Below are 26,197 nucleotides of genomic sequence, written 5' to 3' on the forward strand. Positions count from 1 at the left end.
CGCCTCACATCAGAAAACGGAAGAATTTTTCTTTTATTACTGTTGGCAAAAGTATCGAAATTGGTATCGAAATCGCAATACTAAACGAAGTATCGGTATCGAAGTCCAAATTCTGGTATCGTGACATCCCTAGTCTACATATTGTCTACACACAGGTTGTGTGTTACCTTGTGAGCCTGCAGTCCGGTACACAGGCTCCCGGGATGCACGGAATCCGCCACGGATCTGAGGGAAGCCGGTATTAGCCGCCAGGGAACATCTCTGTAAGATGCTCTGGCCCGCCCTTTCCTCTCATTCCCTGCCTCTCAGATCTCGCGCGATGAAGCAGCCTATCTGCGCATGCGCGAGTTCAAAGAGACAGAGAGTCCTGGGTCCTGCCGCCGATGGCCATAGTGAAGCGCTCCTGCACGAAATGGTGAGTATATCTTAAATTCTATATTTTAAGGGTAAAAGTTGGGGGTCGTCTTATACGCCCAGTCGTCTTATATGCCGACATATACGGTAGTCTTCTTAAAATTCAGTGTTTTTGCCCTCCCAGCCTGTGTTTGTTTTTTACAGTATAAGTAATATACTATAACTATAAAATAATATAACTATATTGTGATCACTGTTACCGAGGTTTTTACGAACATTGACGATCCCAACAAGCTCTGCATTATTAGAAATGACTAGATCCAACAGAGCTTCACCTCTAGTTGGGTCTTCCACAAATTGGCCCATACAATTTTCCTGTAACAGGTTGAGCAAATTTCTCCCCTTCGCAGTTGAAGCCGAACCATGACGCCAATTAATATCCCAGTAATTAAAATCTCCCATTATCACTACAGTACCCGCCTGTGCAGCCCGCTCCATCTGTTTATATAGCTGATCATCCATCTCCTCAGTTATATTGGGGGTCTATAGATTACACCAAAAGTATTTTTCCAGTGTTTACCTCCCTTTGTAATTCCACCCACAAGGTTTCAACCTCCTCACAATCTTCACCAACTATTGTCTCTTTCACATTCACCTTCATATCACTTCTCACATACAGACATACACCACCTTTCCTTTTTGCACTGTCTTTCCGAAACAGTGTAAAACCCTGTAGATTTACAACCCAGTCATGAGAAGAGTCTAGTCATGAGAAGAGTCTAGTCATGAGAAGAGTCTAGTCATGAGAAGAGTCTAGTCATGAGAAGAGTCTAGTCATGAGAAGAGTCTAGTCATGAGAAGAGTCTAGCCATGTTTCAGTAACACCCATTATATCAATATGTTCCTCCAGCACCAAAACCTCCAGCTCCCCCATTTTGCTTGCTAGACTTTTGCCATTTGTGAACATACACTTTAACTTGCATTTCAAATTGCCAGAAATGTGATTATTTGACATTATTTTGGCATTTTTATTTTCATTGCTGTTTTGTATCAAAAGGATCTCCTAAAGGCTTTGTACACCTTTGCTAGCAATTTTTATTTTATTAAATTAATGTATTTAGTGTTTGTAAGTTATAAGCTGAATCCTGCGTAGGAACCGCTCTCAGCCAAGCTGTCAGTTCAGCAGAACTGACAGAATTGTATTAGGCAGAACGATACAGCTTCTGTTTATACAGAATATATGGAAGCTGTATCTTAAAAGTAAAAACATTTTTTTAATAAAAAAAAGTGATCTTGAAAGTTGCTTAAAAGCAATAAATACTTAATTTAATAAAAAAAATGTAAATAAAAAATTTAATTGCTAACAAACGTGTATATAGCCTAAAGCCTAAATGATAAGATAATCTTTACTATTTGATTCTTTTTTTGGAGACTAAAATGATAATGAATCTCTATGCAAACTGAGTATTTAGTATTTGCCTAAAGAATGGCGGACGCAGCACTAAACTCACACCATGATGTAATCACTGTCTCCATGCCTAGTCAACTTTATAATAAATACTTAATTTGCTAATTATGCAGAGAAGTCAAATTAAATATGAATTCCAGACACAAAGACAAAAGCAGACTTAAAGCAGATCTGTCAGCTTATAGGGGTTTTCCGGCCATTTTATATTAATGGCCATTCCTTAGGATAGACATCAATATCAGATTGGTGAGGGTCCGACTCCCGAAAACCCTGCATATCAGATAATTGAAGGGGCCAAGGTGACAGCTATTTCAATGTTAACCAGGCACAGAGCCATACACATCCATATCGGCTGTGCCTGGGATTGCAGCTCAGTCTAAGGGTATGTTCACACGACAGCGTCCGTAACGGCTGAAATTACGGGGATGTTTCCGCCTGAAAACATCCCTGTAATTTCAGCCGTAACGGCATGTGCAGGCGCTTGAACGTCGCGTCCATTACGGACGTAATTGGCGCTGCTATTCATTGGAGTCAATGAATAACGGCTCCAATTACGGCCAAAGAAGTGACAGGTCACTTCTTTGACGCGGGCGTCTATTTACGCGCCGTCATTTGACAGCGGCGCGTAAATATACGCCTCGTGTGAACAGACAAACGTCTGCCCATTGCTTTCAATGGGCAGATGTTTGTCAACGCTATTGAGGCGCTATTTTCGGACGTAATTCGGGACAAAAACGCCCGAATTACGTCCGTAATTAGTGTGTGTGAACATACCCTTATTCACTCGAATAGGACCACAATTACAGTCCCAGGCACAGCTGCTATGGATGAGTACAATGCAGTGCCTGGTAAGATATGAAGAGGCCGTGGCGTTTGTCCTTTCCATCAACTGATCGGCGGAGTGGGTAGGAGTTGGTCCCCCACCGATCTGATATTGATGAGCTATTCTAAGGATAAGGGCATCAATATAAAATGCTCAGAGAACCCTTTTAATATGCTGCCCTATGTAAGGGAGGCACATTATAGGTCCTTACTCCTATTATCCAAAGAGCACAAACACTCTTTGTGCTGTTTGGCTAAAAAGATAAAGCGGACCCATAATACAATTAAAAAAAGAATACAGTAGACTCATAATTATGAGTTTGGCGTATACATGAGGAGAGCGCTGCCCCTGCCCCTCTCTGCGGTGACTGAATGACTTCTGTGTATACACAGCAGCCTGTCAATTAATGGCCTGAATGGTGGGGGGAGTGCTATGAGTCAACTGTATTCTCATATCGCTCCTATTAGGCAAGCGGCACACATTTTTTTGCACGATTATATCTACTAAGAGTGCAGTCCTGTAACTGTAATAGACAGCCCTTAGATAAGGCATCATTTTAAGCAGACAGGTCTGCTTTAGGTTCCTTAATAGGTTCAGTTAGGCATGTCATCATCAATAATATATACAGTGCTGTTAAAATGTATTTGTCCCTTTCCAATTTGTTCTATTTTAGAATATTTGCCGCACTTGAATGTTTCAGATTATTAAACTACTTTTAATATTAGGCAATGATAACCCAAGTACACACAAAATGCTGTTTTTAAATTATTTCATTTATTGAAGGAAAAATGCTGTTCAGCCTAACCTAGCCCTATGTGAAAAAGTATTTGCCCCCTTAGCTACTAAATCAATCAGTTAACCAAATTCAGTTGACAATTGGTTTAAATTTTACTAGCCACAACCAGGCTTGATTACAGAAAAAACAGATAAAAACAAGGACATTTATGCAAAAACACAGAAAAAGGCCATACTTACAAATGGACACAGCCAGGTCAGAAACGCTGATGAAGGCGAGTGAGCAGGTGCTTTAAATAATAATAGCCACTCCCACTAGTCTTGAGGGGAGTGGTATGTGGTGCATGGGATGTGTAGTAAGAAATAATAAATGAATAGTGTATGTGCAAGTGTAATAATGTAAGTGAAATATAGGGGGCAGTAATGAGTAAAGTGCCTAAAAAATAAATGAATAATGGGATGCAAGTGTGTGAAACATGGAGGGATAGTGTGTAAGTCATGAGGCGCAACGTGACTAGCCAGGTAGAAGCCTATTTGTGACGCCTTGATAATTCATAGAGCGGGCTACCCTGCTTGCTAGGCCAAACAACAAGTGGGAGTGGCTATTATTATTTAAAAGCACCTGCTCACTCGCCTTCATCAGCGTTTCTGACCTGGCTGTGTCCATTTGTAAGTATGGCCTTTTTCGGTGTTTTTGCATAAATGTCCTTGTTTTTATCTGTTTTGTCTGTACATCAGGAGCTTTTCGCTCCAGTTAGGGACTCGCAAGTCTGGGGATCCTTGTCGTGGATTGCGAGCTTGCGTCCTTTTGGCCAAAATGATCACTAATACCCCAGGTATTTTTCATTATTACTTATATTCGCTTCTTTTGGACACAGCCAGGTCTTTGATGCTGGGAGAGCATGGTGTGTTGTTGTTTGGCCTAGCAAGCAGGGTAGCCCGCTCTATGAATTATCAAGGCGTCACAAATAGGCTTCTACCTGGCTAGTCACGTTGCGCCTCATGACTTACACACTATCCCTCCATGTTTCACACACTTGCATCCCATTATTCATTTATTTTTTAGGCACTTTACTCATTACTGCCCCCTATATTTCACTTACATTATTACACTTGCACATACACTATTCATTTATTATTTCTTACTACACATCCCATGCACCACATACCACTCCCCTCAAGACTAGTGGGAGTGGCTATTATTATTTAAAGCACCTGCTCACTCGCCTTCATCAGCGTTTCTGACCTGGCTGTGTCCATTTGTAAGTATGGCCTTTTTCGGTGTTTTTGCATAAATGTCCTTGTTTTTATCTGTTTTGTCTGTACATCAGGAGCTTTTCGCTCCAGTTAGGGACTCGCAAGTCTGGGGATCCTTGTCGTGGATTGCGAGCTTGCGTCCTTTTGGCCAAAATGATCACTAATACCCCAGGTATTTTTCATTATTACTTATATTCGCTTCTTTTGGACACAGCCAAGTCTTTGATGCTGGAAGAGCATGGTGTGTTGTTGTTTGGCCTAGCAAGCAGGGTAGCCCGCTCTATGAATTATCAAGGCGTCACAAATAGGCTTCTACCTGGCTAGTCACGTTGCGCCTCATGACTTACACACTATCCCTCCATGTTTCACACACTTGCATCCCATTATTCATTTATTTTTTAGGCACTTTACTCATTACTGCCCCCTATATTTCACTTACATTATTACACTTGCACATACACTATTCATTTATTATTTCTTACTACACATCCCATGCACCACATACCTCTCCCCTCAAGACTAGTGGGAGTGGCTATTATTATTTAAAGCACCTGCTCACTCGCCTTCATCAGCGTTTCTGACCTGGCTGTGTCCATTTGTAAGTATGGCCTTTTTCGGTGTTTTTGCATAAATGTCCTTGTTTTTATCTGTTTTGTCTGTACATCAGGAGCTTTTCGCTCCAGTTAGGGACTCGCAAGTCTGGGGATCCTTGTCGTGGATTGCGAGCTTGCGTCCTTTTGGCCAAAATGATCACTAATACCCCAGGTATTTTTCATTATTACTTATATTCGCTTCTTTTGGACACAGCCAGGTCTTTGATGCTGGGAGAGCATGGTGTGTTGTTGTTTGGCCTACCAGGCTTGATTACAGCCTGATTACTATTGAATCTAAACCTCACTTCTATAGAAGCTGTCTGGCAATGTGAAACAGGGTAGAAGGTCTCAAAAAGCAACACATGTTGCCACATTTTAAAGAGATTTAAATACAAACGCCAAAGTCACTGAAATCTACCAATCTGAAAAGGGGTTACAAAGCCATTGCTAAGGCTTTGGGACTCCAGCGAACCACAGTGACAGTTGTAACATCCGCGGTCCGTTGTCCTTACTCACCCCTCGACGTAGACTTCCCAGTTCAGGCTGGCATCTCCCTCCTAGGAGACGCCGGCACTCTGTTCCTCTCCCCCCTGCATTGTTCTTTAGGGAGCGCGCTCGTTCCCGGCTTTAAAGGGCCAGCGAACGCACATGAAAAATATTACTAATTAGCCCATGATCACCCTGGACTATAAAAAGATCTCTTCCTTTTCACTCCTTGCCTGAGTGGTGTAGTGTATTCCCATGTTAGTCTTAGCAAATGGTCCCTTAGTGTTCTCCTGTTTCCAGTGTTCCCGTGCCCTGCTACCTGTATCCCGTGCTGTGTTTGTTTCCGAGTCTTATCAAGTGTTGGAGTTGTGTTGTGCCACCTGTCGCTCCTGCTGTCATACACCACGTCTGGTGTCATCTGCCACGCCTGATATCATCCGCCACGTGTGGCAACATCTACCATCAAGTTTCATCTGTACCTAAGCCTCTGTTACTGTCTGGACTATTACAGGTTCTCTTGTACTAAGGCTTTGCATAGACTGTTGTTTGGCCAGCTGCTACTCCGCTACAGCGGTGCGGCCTAGTGGGTCCACATACCCACGGATCGTGACAGTACGATCAGGCCATTGACCCCACTGGTCAACCCAAGACCATGACATCATCACAAGTCATGCAGGCAGACATGCGAGACCTTCGGTCACAACAGGAACAACTCCTCCAGGCGGTGAACGCCATTGCACATCGGCTGGATGTGCAAGCTGCAGTCATCACGGCACAAGCTCCTGTTGCTCCTGCTGTTCCTCCTGCTACACCTCCTGTCAGTACCAGTGCTGACCCCAGATTCTCCCTGCCACTACCATCTCGCTATGACGGAGATGCGAGGACCTGCAGGGGATTTCTGAACCAATGCCAGATCCACTTCCGACTGCATGCAAAGGCCTTCCCTTCTGATGACGCAAGGATGGCCTTCATAGTCTCTCTCCTTACTGGCAAGGCCCTGGCATGGGCGAATCCCATTTGAGATCAAGGACCAGAGACCCGTGACTTACAGTGTTTCTTACGGACTTTCCGTACATTATTTGAGGAACCTGGAAGAGACTCTTCTGCTGCTGCATCCCTGCTGAACCTTCGCCAGGGAGACATCTCTGTGGGCGAGTACGTCAATCAGTTCCGTACCCTGGTTGCAGAACTAACTTGAAACAACAAGGCCTTGGGACTGTCTTCTGGGATTAAAGACGAGCTTGCCACTCGAGATCTGCCACCTACCCAGAATGACCTCATTCTTCTAGCCACCCGAATTAACATGAGGATCTGGGAACGGTCCCAAGAGGTTTGCCGGGAGAGAAGATTCCATAGGCTGGCTCCTACTTTCCAGCAATCTCTGCTGCCTTCATCAGTTGTTCCACCAGAGGAGCAAGTGGACTGACTCAAATTGTCAGTCCAGGAGAAACAACGCAGACACACTTCGGGACTCTGTCTGTATTGCAGCTTCGGAGGCCATTTAGTGCGTTTGTGTCCCCAGAAGCCAAAAAACTCCAGTGCCTAGGATTGGTTGGAGAGACAACCCTCCGGGAGGACTTTTGTTTGTTTGGCAGACAGGAGGAGAATCCTTCGTTGGGGGACACAGCTCCAAACTGGCTGGGCACGCTGGAGTTCGTGAAACTCAAGATTTGATAGCTCGTAATTTCTGGTGGCCAACGCTGCCCAAGGATAATGTGAACTTTATCTCTTCCTGCACTGTCTGTGCCTCTAACAAGGTTGCTCACTCCAAGCCTGCCGGTCTGCTCCAACCTCTGCCTGTGCCTAACGCTCCCTGGCAGCATATTGCAATGGACTTTGTCACAGATCGTCCTCCTTCAGCAGGATGCAATACTGTCTGGGTGGTTGTGGACCAGTTCTCGAAGATGGCACATTTTATTCCACTGACCGGCCTACCTTCTGCTGCTCGACTGGCAAATTTCTTCATTCAGCACATCTTCCACTTCTATGGCTTACCTCTTCATATCGTGTCTGATCGAGGGGTTCAGTTCACCTCAAAATTCTGGAGAGCCCTCTGTAAACTCCTGGATGTGAAATTGGACTTCCTCAGCCTACCATCCCCAGTCCAATGGTCAAGTCGAGAGGATTAACCAAATCATGGAGAATTATCTTTGTCACTTCATCTCACTGCAGCATGATGACTGGGTACAGCTTCTTCCATGGGCCGAGTTCTCATACAACAACCTCACAAGTGAGTCCACTACTTCCACACCGTTCTACATTGTAAACAACCAACATCTATGAATTCCTGTTCTGGCTACATCTCAGGTACCTGCAGCTGACTCTGCATTTGGGGACTTTCTACAAATCTGTGTCACGATATGTGGGTATGTGGACCCACCGGGCCGTACTGGGATAGCAGCATGCCAGAGTACCAAGTCAATATATAAATAGTCCAAGCACAAGGGTACCAGTAGTGGTTCAGACAGTAGCAACGCTAGGCACAGATGGGACCTTGACAGCAGACACCAGACGTGGTGTAATACAGCAGGTGGAACCGGTGGCACAACACGACTACAACAGGTTTAAGGCATAGGAACAAATATCTTGGAATATAGGGTACAGGTAGCAGAGCACATGAACAACGGGAACAGGATAACACTAAGGGACCATTTGCAAGACTAACATAAGAAAACACAACAATGCTTAGGCAATAAGCAAAGGGACAGGGCCCTTCTTATAGTCCAGGGAGATCATGGGCTAATTAATGATAATTCCCATGTGCGCGCTGGCCCTTTAAGGCCGGGCACGAGCAGAACGGAGCTCACAGATCCATGGCTGCAGCCGCTGGGGGGTGAGTAATTCCGACAGTCTGCAGCCATGGAAGCTACAGTATCCCCCCTTTTACACCCCCTCTTCTTGGGGCCAGACCGAGAGAGGAACTTCTTAATGAGGGCAGGGACATTGAGGTTCTCTTCTGGCTCCCAGGACCTCTCCTCTGGACCAAACCTTTTCCAATCCACCAAAAATAAAAAGTTCCTCTTACTTTTTTTTAAGTCCAGGATCTCCTTAACCTCAAATACATCGGAAGAACAGCTGGGAGCAACTGCAGAGCTATGCGTTTTTGTGTAGCGGTTGAGGACTACAGGCTTCAGGAGGGACATATGAAAGGAGTTGGTGATTCTAAGGGTAGGAGGCAGCCGAAGCTTGTAGGAGACAGGGTTGATTTGATGTAGGATTTCAAAAGGCCCGAGGCACCTGGGAGCAAACTTGTACGAAGGTACCTTTAAACGGATATTCCTTGAGGACAGCCAGACTTTGGTACCTGGTGAATACAGGGGCAGCTCTCTTCTTCTAGTATCCGCCTTTCGCTTCATGTGGTCGACTACCAGCAGAATAGTGGACCGCTGCCAGATCTGTAGAAAGTCCCTGAATGCAGAGTCAGCTGCGGGCACCTGGGACGTAGCTGAAACAGGAAGAGGAATTTGTGGATGTTGGCCATAGACTATGAAGAACGGTGTAGAAGCAGTGGACTCACTTGTGTGGTTGTTGTATGAGAACTCGGCCCAAGGAAGAAGCTGTACCCAGTCATCATGCTGCATGGAGATGAAGTGCCGTAGATAATTCTCCATGATTTGGTTAATCCTCTCGACTTGACCATTGGACTGGGGATGGTAGGCTGAGTAAATCTCCAACTTCACATCCAACTTCACATCTAGGAGTTTTCACATCTAGGAGGGCTCTCTGGAATTTCGAGGTAAACTGAACCCCCGATCAGACACGATATGAAGAGGCAAGCCATGCAAGCGGAAGATGTGTTGGATGAATAGGTTAGCCAGTCGAGAAGCAGAAGGTAGGCCGGTCAGCCGAACAAAATGAGCCATTTTCGAGAACCGGTCCACCACTACGCAGACCGTATTGCATCCAGCAGAGGAAGGAAGGTCTGTGACAAAGTCCATTGCTATATGCTGTCAGGGAGCATTGGGCATAGGCAGAGGTTGGTCCAGACCAGCAGGCTTGGAGTGAGCAACCTCGTTGGCAGCGCACACAGTGCGGGACAATACAAAGTCCACAATATCTTTGGGCAGCGTGGGCCACCAGAAATGATGGGCAATCAGATCTCGGGTTTTACTAGCACCAGCGTGCCCAGCCAGTTAGGATCTGTGCCCCCAGCGAAGGATTCTCCTCCTGTCTGCCAGGCGCACAAAAGTCCTCCCCGGAGGAATGTCTCTAACTTGCAGAGGATTTACAGAAATAATACAGGACAGATCAACGACACCTGGGCAAGGCATCGACCCTCACATTTTTGTTAGCAGGACGGTAGTGGAGCACAAACTGGAACCGGGCGAAGAACAGCGACCACCTGGCTTGACGGAGGTTCAGCCGTTGGGTCGAATGGAGATAGGTGAGATTCTTGTGGTCGGTATATATCAGGATGGCTGCGCCCTCTAGTAGATGTCTCCACTCCTTCGGAGTCAATTTGATGGCCAGTAACTCCAGATCATCAATAGAGTAATTGTGCTCTGCGGGAGAAAAAAGTCTAAAATAATAGCCACATACCACTGCCTTCCCTTTGGAACCTCTCTGGAACAGAAGTGCACCTGCACCAACAGAGGAGGCTTCCACCTCCAACTAAAACTGTCGATATATATCAGGGTGATGGAGGGTTGAGGCTGACGTAAAGGCACTCTTAAGGCTATTAAATGCAGATTCTGCTTCTGGAGTACACACCTTGGTGTTAACACCATTTTTGGTGAGGGTAGAGATGGAAGCTGTCAGTGAAGAGAAGTTTGGGATAAACTGCCGGTAGAAGTTGGTGAATCCCAAAAAAACAATGTATGGACCTCAAGCCTTGAGGACCTGGCCATTCCAGGATGGACATTACCTTCTCAGGATCCATCTTGAGGCCTTGATCCGAGATGATGTAGCCCAGGAAGGGTAGAGAATTCTTCTCAAACACACACTTCTCCAGCTTGGCATACAGGCGATTCTCCCTTAATCGCAGCAGAACTTGACGGACATGTCTCCGATGAGTCGTTGGATCTGGAGAAAAAAATCAAATTGTCATCGAGATAGACCACAACACAAACATAGAGGAGATCTCGGAAGATGTCAGTGACGAACTGTTGGAAGGCCGCGGGAGCGTTACACACACCAAAGGGCATTACCAGGTATTCATAGTGCCCGTCTCAGGTGTTGAATGCCGTCTTCCATTCGTCACCACGGCGGATACGGATCAAGTTGTAAGCCCCACGCAGGTCTAGTTTAAAGAAAATCTTGGCTCCATGTCTGCGGTCAAATAGTTCGGAAATTAGTGGCAACGGATATTTGTTCTTGACCGTGATTTGATTGAGGCCCCGGTAGTCAATGCAAGGCTGAAGAGATCCGTCTTTCTTCTTGACAAAGAAGAACCTGGCCCTGGCCGGGAAGGAGGATTTTTATATGAAATCCCTCTCCAGGTTCTCCTTGATATAGGCCGACATAGACTGAGTCTTTGGCAAGGAGAGAGGGTATACCGGTCCACGAGGAGGGGACGTATTAGGAACCAGTTGAATAGGGCAGTCATAAGCCCCGGGGTGTGGGCAGCGTCTCAGCCTCCTTCTTGCTGAAGATATCCGCAAACTGAGAGTAATGAGGAGGTAATCCAGTGAACGACTGAGGCAGAGAAGGCTGGGCCGGATGGATCTGCAACAGACAGCGATTGAGACACTTACAGCCCCATTGGAGAACCTCTCCGGAATTCCATTCCAGGACTGGGGCATGTAGTCGAAGCCAAGGCAGGCCCAGCAGCACAGGGTTGACGGCTTTGGGCAGGGCAAGTCACGAAATTAGCTCCGAATGGAGGGCTCCAACTTGGAGCTTCTGCGGTTTGGTCTCAGATACAATTGGATCGAGCAGAGGCAGTCCATTCACTGAGGCAACAGCCAAGACCTGTCCAGAGGGACTGTGGGCACCGGAGAAGATCTACTAGGTCCTTTGGATGAAATTAGCTGCGGATCCAGAGTCCAGATAGGCAGATACCTGGTGCGTCTTTTCGCTGGTCACGGGGATGGATAGTTTTAAAGAGTTTTTTATTCAGCGCTGTATCGCCTAGGGTTGTCTATCCAACCAATCCTAGGCATTTGGAGTTCTTTGGCTTCTGAGGGCACAAACACACAACATGGCCTCCGAGGCCGCAATACAGACAAAGTCCCGAAGTGCGTCTGCGTTGTTTCTCCTGGACGAATAATTTGAACCGGTCCACCTGCATAGGCTCTTCTGGTGGAACAACTGGTGAGGGCAACAGGGATTTCTGGAAAGTAGGAGCCAGCCTGGGAAGTCTTCTCTCCCAACAAACCTTTTGGGATCGCTCCCGGATCCTCATGTCAATCCGGGTGGTGAGAAGAATGAGGTCATCCATGGTCGGTGGCAGATCACGAGCGGCAAGCTCGTCTTTAATCTCGGAAGACAGTCCCTGCCAGAATGTCTCCACCAAGGCCTCATTGTTCCAGGACAGCCCTGCCGCCAGGGTGTGAAACTGAATGGCATGCTCGCCCATGGAGGTGTCTCCCTGGCGAAGGGTCAGCAAAGATGCAGCAGCAGATGAGATTCACCCAGGTCACTCAAATACAGAGCGGAAAGTCTGTAGGAAACACTGGAAGTCACGGGTTTCTGCTCCCGGACGTTCCCAGATAGGATTCGCCAATGCTAGGTCCTTGGCAGTAAGGAGTGAGATGATGAAAGCGATCCTTGCACCACCAGACGGAAATGCTTTGGCATGTAGGCTGAAGTGGATCTGGCACTGGTTCAAAAAACCCATGCAGGTACTCGGGCCTCCATTGAAGGTAGTGGCAGCAAGAATCGGGAGTCGGTACTGGTACTGCCAGGTGTAATAGGAGGAACAGACGGAGGGACAGGAGCAGGTGCCCTGATGGCTGCAGCTTGCGCATCTAGTTGCTGTGTAATGGAGTTCACTGCCAGGAGAAGTTGGTCTTGGCTTGACCGAAGGTCTCGCACGTCTGCCTGGAAGGCTTGTGACGTCGTCATGGTCTTGGGTTGACCAGCGGGGTCCATGGCCTGAACGTACCGTCACGATCTGTGGGTATGTGGACCGACTGGGCCGTACCGCTGTAGTGGGATAGCACCTGGCTAACAAAGTACCAAGTCAATATATAAATAGTCCAAGCACAAGGGTACCTGTAGTGGTTCAGACAGTAGCAACGGCTAGGCACAGATGGGACCTTGACAGAAGACACCAGATGTGGTGTAACACAGCAGGCGGAACCGGTGGCACAACACGACTCCAACAGGTTTAAGGCACAGGAACAAATCGCACGGAATAAAGGGTACAGGTAGCAGGGCACGTGAACAACGGCAACAGGATAACAGTAAGGGACCATTTGCAAGACTAACATAGGAAAACACAACAACCCTCAGGCAATGGGCAAAGGGTCAGGGCCCTTCTTATAGTCCAGGGTGATCATGGGCTAATTAATGATAATTCCCATGTGCGCGGACACAGCGGAAGTGAGCGCTGGTGTCACCTGGGGAGGAAATGTGGGCCAGCTCTCACAGATCCATGGCTGCGGCCGCCGGGGGGGTGAGTAATCCCGACGGTCCGTGGCAATGGACGCTACAATCTGGCAGCACACCCGGTCCTCTATTCTGCTGGCAGACGAACATATGAAGCGAAAAGCGGATGCACAAAGAAGAGAGCCGTCTCAGTTTCTTCCTGGTACCAAAGTCTGACTGTCATCAAGGAATATTCGCCTGGAGGTACCCTCGTATAATTTTGCTCCCACGTTCCTCTGACCTTTGAAATGCTGCAACAGATAAACCCTGTCTCCTATAAACTTTGGCTGCATTCTACTCTCAGAATCCCCAACTCCTTTCATGTGTCTCTCTTGAAACCTGTGGTTCTGAACCGCTACAGTAAAACTCCTAGTCCTGCAGTTGCTCCCAGAAGGTTCTTCTGATGTGTTCGAAGTAAAGGAGATCCTGGACTACAAGAAAGTAGGAGGAAATACTTTTTATTTGGTGGACTGGAGAAGTTTTGGTTCTGAGGAGAGGTCCTGGGAGCCAGAAGAGAACCTTAGTGCCCCTACCCTCATTAAAAAATTCCTCACGCTCTTGATCCAAGAAGAGGGGCGTAAGAGGGACTACAGTAACCTCCGCGGTCCGTCGTCCCTGCTCACCCCTTGACGGCGGTGACCGCAGACTTCCTAGTTCAGGCCGGCATCGCCCTCCTAGGAGATGCCGGCACTGTGTTCCTCTCCGCCCTGCAGTGTTCTCTAGGGCGCGTGCGGCCGGACCTAAAGGCAGAGCGCGCGCACATTAAAAACATTACTAATTAGCCCATGATCACCCTGGACTATAAAAAGTCTCTCTTACCTTTCACTCCTTGCCTGAGCGTTGTTGTGTATTCCCATGTTAGTCTTAGCAAATGGTCCCTTAGTGTTATCCTGTTCCCAGTGTTCACGTGTCCTGCTACCTGTATTCTGTATCCCGTGCTGTGTTTGTTCCTGAGCCTTATCGAGTGTTGGAGTCGTGTTGTGCCATCTGTCACGTCTGCTGTCATACACCATGTCTGATGTCATCTGCCATGCCTGATATCATCCGCCACGTGTGGTGTCATCTACCTTAAAGTTTCATCTGTGCTTAATCCTCTGCTACTGTCTGGATTATTACAGGTACTCTTGTATTAGGACATTGTATAGACTGTTGTTTGGCCACCTGCTTCTCCGCTACGGAGGTGCAGACCAGTGGGTCCACATACCCACGGATCGTGACAAGAGTCATTATCCAAATGGAGAAAACTTGGAACAGTGGTGAACCTTCCCAGGATTGGCCATCCTAGAGCCAAGAGCGGATCAAGGACTCATCCAGGAGGTCACAAAAGAACCCAGATCAACATATAAAGAACTGCAGGCCTCACTTGCCTCAGTTTAGGTCAATGTACATGATGCCACTATTAGAAAGACACTGTGCAAAAAATGGTATCCATGGATAAGTTGCAAGGCTCAAACCACTGATGACCAGAAAGAAAAGAAAGGCTCTTCTCACATTTGCCAAAGAAAATCTAAATGACACCCAAGAGTCATTTGGGATAATATTCTGTGGACTTATGAGGTGGAACTTTTTGGAAGACATAGATCTTATTATATCTGGTGTAAAGCAAACACCACATTCCACCAAAAGAACATCATACCAACAGCCAAATATGGTGGTGGTAGGGTGATGGTCTGGGGCTACTTGGCTTCTGCAGGACCTGGACGAGTAGTCATAATTGATGGAACCATGAATTCGGCTCTCTATCAGAAAATCATGAATCACAATGTCCCTGTTCGGAAACGTCCGTCACTTTAAGGTTGTCATGACTCCTAGCAAAGCTACTGGGTGGCCCTGGTTTGAGATGCAGAGACAATCTCATTTCTCTGCCTGCAACCCATCAGGGCTAAGATTGGAGTATTCGAATCGGTTCAGTTTTCCCATTTCTTGTGTCTGACCAAGCTCCTGTTAACACCTTGAATCACCTTGACTATTTGGACTCTTGGAATTGGACTTCGGCTTGTCTTTGGATTTACCCTCTGCTCACTGATTTGGATATTCTGCTCTCAGCTGGTTTTGACCTCTGCAACTCCTGGTATTATTCTGTTTTGCGATTTGGACTTTTAGTATCTCCTGGTTTTGAACTCTGCTTGTTGATTACCCCTGTGGCTTTTCTGGTTATCCGTTCTGGTATTGTCTGCATGTGCACCTCCTGTTAAATGCCTTATTCTGTAAAAAGCAACCTGGGTTCTATGCAGCCAAATTCAACCTGCCTTGCGGCGGGCTCTGGTGAAGATGATAGAGTAGCCTTAGACTCTGCTGACCAGAGTGGTGACGGACTTGAGTTAGCTGATTTACCTGTACACTTGAGCCAGACTGTCTCCAGCTGCCTTTGGGGAATTGCTCTAGCAATTCCATAAACTTGCAGGTCCACCTCTGAATGGCTCAAAAGAAACAAAATTAATGTTTTGGAGTGCCTGAGTCAAATTCCTGACTGAAATCTCATTGAGATGCTGTGGCGAGTCTTTTAAGAGAGTCCATCTTGTAAGCTGCTGTTCTAATTCTGTGGGAGAGTCAGCTTGCTTGTCTGCTTTTTACTAACCCTACCACTCTCAAGAGAGTCCTGTATAGAATGGCGTAGCTATAGGGGTCGCAGTTGCGAACGGGCCCCGAAGCCAGGGGGCCCGCGGCCCCCCTCACCACATCAATAAAGTTACTATAGTAACTCGGGTCGCGGGCCCCTGTTACTATAGTAACTGACAGTACTTACCTTCCTGGTTCCGGAGGTCCTGACGTCACAGCGCTGTGCGCTATGCGCCGCGCACAACAGCGTGATCCCGGATAGAGTCAGGACATAACTTCCGCCGCGGCTGAAGAGGAGGGTAAGATTAATATCCCTGTCTGCTGAAGCTGATTGGCGGGGTCCGACTCCCGGGAGCCGGCCATTTAGCTGTTGTGAAGGGGCCGCAGCACTCGTACAACAGCTGCTTCCCCCTTCATTCCGGTCACTTGCTCACACTTTGAATCCGTGTCGGCGATTCACAGTGTGAGCGAGTAGGGGAAATGAAGAGGAAGCAGCTCTCGTACGAGTGCTGTGGCCCCTTCAAAACAGCTGATTGGCCGGCTCCCGGGAGCCGGACCCCGACACATCAGCTATTGATGGCCTATCCTGAGGATAGGCCATCAATGTTTAGGGACTGTACAACCCCTTTAAGCCTCCGATGTAGCAGGCTTAGAGGGCCCATGAGACAGGATCACAGATTGTGTGATGCTGCCTGTTGGGCCCTGTATCTAAGCCAATCACATGGTAGGCTTAGATACATGGCCCATGTGTGATCCTGTCTGATGGGCCCTGTATATAAGCCTACCACATGGTAGGTTTAGATACAGGGCCCCAGCACACAGTAATCTTATACTGTATAAGATTACTGTCTGCTTGACCCTTTATCTAATAAGCCTACCTTGTGGTAGGCTTAGATACAGGGTCCCACAGACAGTATCACACATGGGCCCTGTATCTAAGTCTAACACATGTGTTACTAATCGTTTTTTGTGTGTTTTCTTACAGGTTCGGTCGTTGGACTACGTCGGATTCCAGGACTACTTTGATTACGGCTTTTTTTATTATCAATAAAATGGTTAATGAGGGCTGTGTGTTTTTTTTTTTATTTCAATAAAATATTTTTTCTATGTCTTTGTGGTTTTTTTTAAACTATATTACTAGCGCCTTAGTAATGGCCGCCGGCTGATTGACAGCATCCATTGCTAAGGCGGGGCTTAGTGTTAGCCGGTGCAGAGGCTAACACTAACCCCCTTTATTACCCCGGTACCCACCGCCACCAGGGGTGCTGGGAAGAGTCGGGAATGATCCAGTACCTGACCATCTGTAGTGATGGTCGGCCACCGGGGCGGCCTTAGTAATGGAGGTTGTCAATCAGCCAGCGGCCATTATTAAGGCGGTAATAATAAAGTTAAAAAAAATACAAGGACATAGAAAAAATATTTTATTGAAATAGAAAAACACAACCCCGATTAACCATTTTATTGAGAATAAAAAAACGCTGTCATTGAAGTAGTCCTCGTATCCGAAGTAGTCCAACAACCGAACTTTTAAAAAAACACAAACACAGAAAAATAATTAGTAACGCATAAAGAAGCAAAATGATTATTCTTACCTTTCCTGGGTCCAGCGCCGGAGCCGCAATGTCATCGAGCTGGGCCCTATATCTAATCTGATCATGTGTGATACGGTCTGCTGAGCCACTGTATCTAATCCGATCATGTGTGATACTGTCTGCTGGGCCCTATATCTAATCCGATCATGTGTGATACTGTCTTCCTGGGCCCTATATCTAATCCAATAATGTGTGATACTGTCTACTGAGCTGTTTATCTAATCCTATCATGTGTGATACTGTCTGCTGAGCCACTGTATCTAATCCTATCATGTGTGATAATGTCTGCTGAGCTGTGTATCTAATCCCATCATGTGTGAAACCGTCTGTTGGGCCTTATATCTAATCCTATCATGTGTGATACAGTCTGCTGAGCCAGTGTAACTAATCCTATCATGTGTGATACTGTCTGCTGGGCCTTATATCTAATCCTATCATGTGTGATACTGTCTGCTGAGCCACTGTATCTAATCCTCTCATGTGTGATACTGTCTGCTGAGCTACTGTATCTAATCCCATCATGTGTGATACTGTCTGCTGAGCTGTGTATCTAATCCTATCATGTGTTATACTGTCTGCTGAGCCACTGTATCTAATCCTATCATGTGTGATACTGTCTGCTGGGCCACTGTACCTAATCCTATCATGTGTGATACTGTCTGCTGGGCCACTGTATCTAATCCTGTCATGTGTGATACTGTCTGCGGAGCCACTGTATCTAATCCTATCATGTGTGATACTGTCTGCTGGGCCACTGTACCTAATCCTATCATGTGTGATACTGTCTGCTGGGCCACTGTATCTAATCCTGTCATGTGTGATACTGTCTGCTGAGCCAATGTATCTAATCCTATCCATAGTTGATAGAGTCATAGTGTTATAGATATGTTGTCTCCTATACACACACACACATTTTTTTTGGGCGGACACATATGTATTTGCTGCGATTTCCCCTGACATTTTAAGTCCTTAGTGACGCCCCTGGCTGCTAGTGCTGCATTGTTGGGTCACTTAGGAGACCCAGTGATGCAGCTGAAAGCTGCGGACCGTCGGCCATGGGAAGTTTGCGGGGGGGCCCAATAGGAACTTTTGCATCAGGGCCCATGAGCCTCTAGCTACGCCCCTGCCCGTATAGCTGTAATATAAACATGAAGGGGATCTCTCAGTTCAATGGGCTCCTTCTTGGACTATAAGATTTGAAAAGGAATAAACTGTGTTATTTTTCTAATCTAAGCAGAATGCAGGACATGCAGGTTCTGTAACAGTCACTTCACTCATGCCATACTCAGACAATTACAAGTGACAAGAGAGCAGAGAGGAGCCTGTGCAGGAAGAGGGGAATGCTATTTACAGGGCTTGTGACACAAAGGGTGGGAAGAAATGCAATAAATATCTATTAATACCTTTCCAGTGTTTCTTTCTTGTTTACAGCTATAAATTTGTTAAGAAATTGTTTTTTCTTTTCCTCTGAAAAAAAAAAAAAAAAGCAAATTAAATGAAGACAAAATAATTTTAATTGATATTTCAATAGTAGTTTCCGCCGTTTTACTGAAATCTTCACAAATCTACTTCTCGATATAAATATTTTGAAGACCAAGTAAACGTGTTACAGGATTAGCGTTTTGTGTATGTGTTACAGGATTAGCGTTTCATTGATTATAATAATTTTTTAAAGTTTTGTATCTTATGAAAACAATGTATTTAAATGCATAGAAAAATATGGTGTCCAGGTCAAATGCTGTATTAATAAAGGTCGTATGCTACTTTTTCTGACATATGCAAGGGTCTTAAAAAGTGGGTGTGGCTTTCTACATAGAAAAGTCTCAGAAAACCAAACCGTGACATTGTTTTCTGTCTACGCCAGATTCATCAACGGGGCGCGCACCCTCATAATGCACAAGGGGAGATACTGGTGCACCACAACTAGGAATAATGTGAATTTTTCTGTTATTGGCTTTAATATTCGGCTTTTGGATAATAGATTTTCAAGAAAAAGGTGTTATCTAAAAAAAAGTAGTGTAACATCAGCTATTTTTTTTTTATTTTTTAGAATCCACCAATACAAGCAGAATTGTAGAAGATATGGAGCATTGACTAGGCTTTGTTATAGAACAATTCCACTCAAAACTGAGCAATGGCCTTTTATTAAATTGTTAACAATGTAACCCCTTCAATTTATTACAGTTCCTCATTGGAAAATTTGGAATAGAATAAAACCCTGCGATGCCTGCCACCAGCAGAAAGCAAACCTTTGTTGTTGACATAGTTACATAGTTAGTAGAGTTGAAAAAAAACACACATGTCCATCAAGTTCAACCAAGAGATGGGAAAAAAGAAGGGATTAACCCCTTAACCCCTTCAGGACTGAGCCACTTTTGGACCAAATGACAGAGCCTCATTTTTTAAATCTGACGTGTGTTACTTTATGTGGTAATAACGCGTGACATATTGTACTTTATGTTAGTGAAAAAATTTGGTCGATATATTCAATATTTTTGTGTGAAAAACACCAAAATTTTCTAAATTCAAATGTATCTGCTTGTAAGACAGATAGTTATACCACACAAAATAGTTACTAGCTAACTTTTCCAATATGTCTACTTTAGATTGGCATAATTTTTTGAACATGCTTTTATTTTTCTAAGACGTTACAAGGCTTATAAGTTTAGCAGCAATTTCTCACATTTTCAAGAAAATGTCAAAAAACCATTTTTTTAGGGAACAGTTCAGTTGTCAAGTGGCTTTGAGGGCCTTATATATTAGAAACCCCCACAAATCACCCCACTTTAAAAACTGCACCCCTCAAAGTATTCAAAACAGCATTCAGAAAGTTTTTTTTAACTCTTTAGGCGTTTCACAGGAATTAAAGCAAAGTAGCGGGGAAATTTACAAATGTCATTTTTTTTGCAGAAATTCCATTTTAATCCATTTTTCCTGTAATACTGAAGGTTTTTACCGGAGAAGCACAATTGAATATTTATTGCCCTGATTCTGCAGTTTTTAGAAATATTCCACATGTGGCCCTAGTGCGCTACTGGACTGAAATACTGGCCTCAGAAGCAAAGGCGTACCTAGTGGATTTTAGGGCCTTCCTTTTCTTAGATTATATTTCAGGCACCATGTCAGGTTAGATTATATTTCAAGCACCATGTCATTGTGGTGCCGAAACAAAAGATGCACCCCAAAAAATACCCCATTTCGGAAACTACACGCCTTGAGGAATTCATCTAGGGGTGTAGTGAGCATTTTGACCCCACAGGTGTTTCATAGATTTCATTAGAATTGGGCAGTGAAAATGAAAAATTACATTATTTTCCAATACCATGTAGCTTTACCTCAAAATTTTTAATTTTTTCAACAAATAAATGATGAAAAGCACCCCAACATTTGTAAAGCAACTTCTCCAGAGTACGGAAATACCCAACATGTGGTCATAAACGGCTGTTTGGGGTAGCGGCAGGACTCAGAAGGGAAGGCACGCCATTTAGCTTTTGAAGTACAGATTTTGCTGGTTTGATTTCTCGGCACCATGTCGCATTTGTAAAGCTCCTAAGGTACCAGTACAGTGGAAACCCCCCAAAAGTGACTCCATTTAGGAAACTACACCCCTTGAGGAATTCAACTAGGGGTGTAGTGAGCATTTTGACCCCCCAGGTGTTTCATAGATTTCATTAGAATTGGGCAGTAAACATGAAAAATGTCATTTTTTTCCACTAAGACGTAGCTTTAGGTAAAAATGTTTCATTTTCTCATCAAATAAAGGAGAAAAATCACCGTAACATTTGTAAAGCAACTTCTCCAGAGTACGGAAATACACCATATGTGGTAATAAAGTACTGTATGAATACACATCAGGGCTCAGAAGGGAAGGAGCGCCATTTGGCTTTTGGAGAGGAGATTTTGCTGGATTGGTTTTTCTGCGCCATGTCGCTTTTGCAAAGCCCCTTAGGTAGCAGTACAGTGGAAGCTACCCAAAAGTGACTCCATCTGGCAAACTACACCCATTGAGGAATTCATCTAGGGGTGTAGTGAGCATTTTGACCCCACAGGTGTCTCATAGATTTTATTAGAAATGGGCAGTGAAAATGAAAAATTACATTATTTTCCAATAAGACGTAGCATTAGTTAAAAAATTTTCATTTTCTCAACAAATAAAGGAGAAAAAGCACCGTAACATTTGTAAAGCAACTTCTTCAGAGTAGGGAAATACCCCACACGTGGTCATAAACTGCTATTTGGACACACAGCAAGGCTCTAAAGGGAAGGAGCGCGCGCCATTTAGTATTTGGAGTGGAGATTTTATAAGATTTGTTTTTTGACACCATGTTGCATTGAGCTATAGTACCTGTACAGTGGTACCCCCCGAAAAATTACCACATTTTGAAAACTAGATCCCTCAAAGAATTGATCTAGGGGTGTAGTGAGCATTTTGACCGCACAAGTGTTTTGCAAAAATTAGTAAACAATAGATGTTGCAGATTGAAAATGGCTGTTTTCAACAAATATGCCATTTCAGTGCCCAATGTGTTGTGCCCAGCTTGTACCACCGTAGACACACATCCCATAAATTGTTAAGCGGGTTCTCCAGAATACCCCATATGTGGTCATAAATTGCCGTTTGGGTACACTGCCAGGCTCAGTTGGACCACCATTTGGCTTTTGAAGCGCAGATTTTGCTTGGAGTATTAGTGGTATATCAGCTTATAATGTAGGGGCATATGTGAGCTGGGCGGAGTACATCAAGGGTATATGTAAGCTGGGCGGAGTACATCAGGGTATATGTAAGCTGGGTGGAGTACATCAGGATATATGTAAACTGTGGAGTACATCAGGGTATATGTAATATGCGCGGGTACATCAGGCTATATGTAAGCTGTGCGGAGTACATCAGGGTATATGTAAGCTGGGCGGAGTACATCAGGGTATATGTAATATGTGCGGGTACATCAGGCTATATGTAAGCTGTGCGGAGCACATCAGGCTATATGTAATATGTGCGGGTACATCAGGCTATACGTAAGCTGTGCGGAGTACATCAGGGTATATGTAATATGTGCGGGTACATCAGGCTATATGTAAGCTGGGCGGAGTACATCAGGGTATATGTAAGCTGGGCGGAGTGCAACAGGGTATATGTAATCTGTGCGGAGTACATCAGGGTATATGTAAACTGGGCGGAGTGCAACAGGTCATAATAGGATGATGTAATAATGGGGAGAATGAATAATCCATGGATTGGTGTGGTCGCTTTGAACCAATCCTTTATACACAGGCAGGGTTTATTGGGTATTATACAAAATATCTGCACTCCAGTATTGCCTAATCTTTGACTTCTTCACTAGCCCTATAAGCCGCACAAGGCCCTAAAATTTCCTCATCTCCGCTGCATCTACAGGGTCCACCTGTGGGGTCCACCAAATGACGATGTGGGATATTTAGTGAAATTCTACTGGACCTAAAAATGAGTCTGGGCCGTCATTTAGAATCATTTTGCATCATTGCGTTTTGAGAGTCATAACGTGTTATTTTTCCGGTGACGGAGCTGTGTGAGGGTGCTTTTTTTGTGGAACGAGCTGTAATTTTTATTGGTTCCATTTTGGGGTACATGCGATTTTTTTTATCACTATTTATTCCATTTTTTGGGAGATGAGGAAACCAAAAAACAGCCATTCCAGCACGTTTCTTTTTTGTTTTTTTTGACAGTGTTCACCGTGCAGTATAAACAACATGTTAACTTTATTCTGCGAGGCGATACGATTACAGCGACACCAAATTTATTTCATTTTTTTACGTTTCACTACGCTCCCACAATAAAAATACACTTTTCTAAAAAAAATCATGTTTTAGTGTCGCCATTTCTGACAGCCATAACTTTTTTATTTTTTCGTTGATATCGCTGCGGGAGGGCTTGTTTTATGCATGAAGAACTGTAGTTTCTATTGGTACCATTTTGCGTTACTTGCAACTTTTTGATTACTTTTTATAAAAAAAATTTTGAGACAAGATAACCAAAAAATAAAATGCTGTCATAGTTTTTTATTAAAAATTTTTACGGTGTTCACCGTGCGGTAAAAATAATGCGATATTTTTATAGATCAGGCCGTTCCGAATGCGGCGATACCTATTAGGTATAGTTTTTTTTCATATTTTCATTTTTTTTCTAATAATAAAGGAGTTGATCAGGGAAACAGGGCAAGTGTTGTTTTTATTATTTATTTATTATTTATTAACTTTTATTTATTTATTTTTCTTTCACATTTTTTACTTTTTCTTTTACACTGACCTGGGGACATGAAGATCTGGTCTTCTGATCCCCGGTACGATGCACTGCACTACTTATGTAGTGCAGTGCATCGCAACTGTCATTCTTCATTTGACAGTTAGCGTATTAGGTCCTGCCTCGGGCAGGACCTAATAGGCTACCGTACCTTGGCAACCAGGAAGCCTAGTACCGGCTTCCTGGTTGCCATAGCAACAATCGCCACCCGCTCGTCCTAATGCGCAAAGTACCCACCGCTCAGGATGAGCATTCTCGTCCTGTGTCGGCAACCAGTTAATTAAACAAAATGTCTACACATTGACATAGGAGCTGATATTTTTTCGTTCTAGAAAATTATCTAAGCCTTTTTTAAAGCCATCTACTGTAGCTACTGTGACCAGCTTGACGATATTGACCATTTGGCTTCCTGCGCACATAGATATTTTCTGGCATTTTAAACTGCATGAAAAAATGCTTCTAAAAACGCTAGCATTAGGCCAGGATCACACATGTTTTGATGCTGGTTTTTTGGGCAGTTTTTGGCTCAGTTTTTTTTTTATCCAAAGTCAGAAATGGATCCAAAAGGAAGAAAGGGTATAAATAAAAGACAGATGCATCTTTTTCTTTTGTGTCCACTCCTTTGTTTGCTTAACACAAAAATAGAAAAAGACCCTAGTAGTTGGCAGGTAAAAAAACGAAGAATATATAGAAAAATTGCCAGAGGCAATAGAAACCTGTTTTTTCCCAACTACTTGCTACCTAGTAGAATAGTTAAATTGTAAAAAATACCTTTATTTAAATCAAGTAGGGACAAACAACATAGAATTTAAAACTACAATGTGTGCCGACCAGTAATAGTATTAGTATCAAAGTTCCTATGCCATACAAGAGATAGGAATAACCCAATGCAAATCATAAGAACTGAGTAAAAGTGCTAGCTGTAGTCAATAGTATAGATCAGCTATCACTAAGTAAAGGTACTAACTGTAGTCAATAGTAAAGGTCAGCTGTTAACATTGCTCTAAAATAGGATTAATATAGCCGTCCTGACATGTATCGCTGCAAATGCAGTGTCCTCAGGGGTTTTGGGCATATAATGGCACGCTCCAAACAAAACAGACTGTTTATCATCTACCACGATGGTAGATGATGAAGAGGCTGTTTTGCATAAGAACACAGCAAAATGCTATGTGTGAAGCCAGTCCAAAAATGTCATTGCTTCCTGATCAATTGACTGACCACTGGTACCTACCGGGACTGTCCTTAGAATGAAGAGGCTGCAGCACTAATTAAGTGGATTATCCTATCCCACAAAATCAGTTGTTTTCTGGGTGTCTTGGCAGCCACACCTGCTGTGGATAGGGGATAAATTATTTTCGTGAGGTTCCACATGGGTCAGTATTGGGCCCTCTTCTTTTTAATATGTTCATTATTGACCTTGTAGAGGGTTTACAGAGTATAATTTCAGTATTTGCAGAGGATATTGAGCTCTGTAAAGTAATCAACACAGAGGAGGATAATGTAATACTACAGAGGGATTTGGGGAAGCTGGAGGTTTGGGCAGAAAAATGGCAAGTTAAGTTTAATGTCGATAAATGTAAGGTCCAAGGAAACAAATTTTACAATTATGCATTAAATGGTAAAACACTGGGTAAAACTGCTACTGAAAAAGATTTGGGGATATTAGGGGACAGTACGTTTACCTTTAGCAACCAGTGCCAGGTAGCTGCTGCCAAGGCAAATAAAATCATGGGATGCATCAAAAGAGGTATAGATGCTCATGACAAGGACACAGTCTTGCCTCTATACAAATCACTAGTCAGACTGCACATGGGATATTATGTACAATTTTGGGCACCTGTGTATAAGAAAGACATGGCTGAATAAGAACGGATGCAAAGAAGGGCGACCGATGCAATTAAGGGAATGGGTGGATTTCGGTACCAAGAAAGGTTAACAAACTTGGGGCTATTCAGTTTAGAAAAAACACGGCTTAGGGGCGATCTAATTACAATGTACAAATATATAATTGGACAGTAGAGAGATCCTTCTAATGATCTTTTTAGGCCTGTAACAAGGGGGCATCCTCTACGTCTAGAGGAGAAAATATTTCACCATCATCACAGATGGGGATTTTTTACTGTAAGAGCAGTGCGACTATTGAACTCCCTGTCACAGGATGTTTTGGTGTTTAATTCTTTGAATAAGTTCAAGGAGGGTCCTGATGTCTTTCTTTAAAAATATAATATTACAGGTTATGAGTACTAGATTCTGGAAATGTGACATTGATCCAGGGATTACTTCTGATTGTCATATTTGGAGTCAGGGAGGAATTTTTCCCCTAATGAGGCAATTAGTATGAACCTCTTGGGGATTTTGCCTTCCTCTGGATTAACACGGTAGCACCATAGGTTAGACTTGATGGATCTGTGTCTTTTTCAACCTTATCAACTATGTAACTATGTAAACCCTTATGTACTCGGGAGCGTTCACAGTTTTTCGATGCACATCAGCGCTCATGTCTATCCGCTGTGCAGTAAG

General features: G+C 44.3%; 1 protein-coding gene across 3 annotated transcripts in view; it reads right to left on the reverse strand.

The window, feature by feature from the left end:
* PARP4 (poly(ADP-ribose) polymerase family member 4) overlaps nucleotides 1-26,197 on the reverse strand; it is a 221,456-nt gene that overhangs the window by 174,617 nt on the left and 20,642 nt on the right. For all 3 annotated transcript variants that reach the window (XM_075851621.1, XM_075851620.1, XM_075851619.1), the window contains exon 4: nucleotides 18,801-18,864. In XM_075851621.1, the coding sequence (XP_075707736.1) occupies nucleotides 18,801-18,864 (64 nt within the window). The remainder of the gene's footprint in view (nucleotides 1-18,800; nucleotides 18,865-26,197) is intronic.

This window comes from Rhinoderma darwinii, chromosome 2 (assembly GCF_050947455.1).
Source record: "Rhinoderma darwinii isolate aRhiDar2 chromosome 2, aRhiDar2.hap1, whole genome shotgun sequence".
Taxonomy (NCBI): domain Eukaryota; kingdom Metazoa; phylum Chordata; class Amphibia; order Anura; family Rhinodermatidae; genus Rhinoderma; species Rhinoderma darwinii.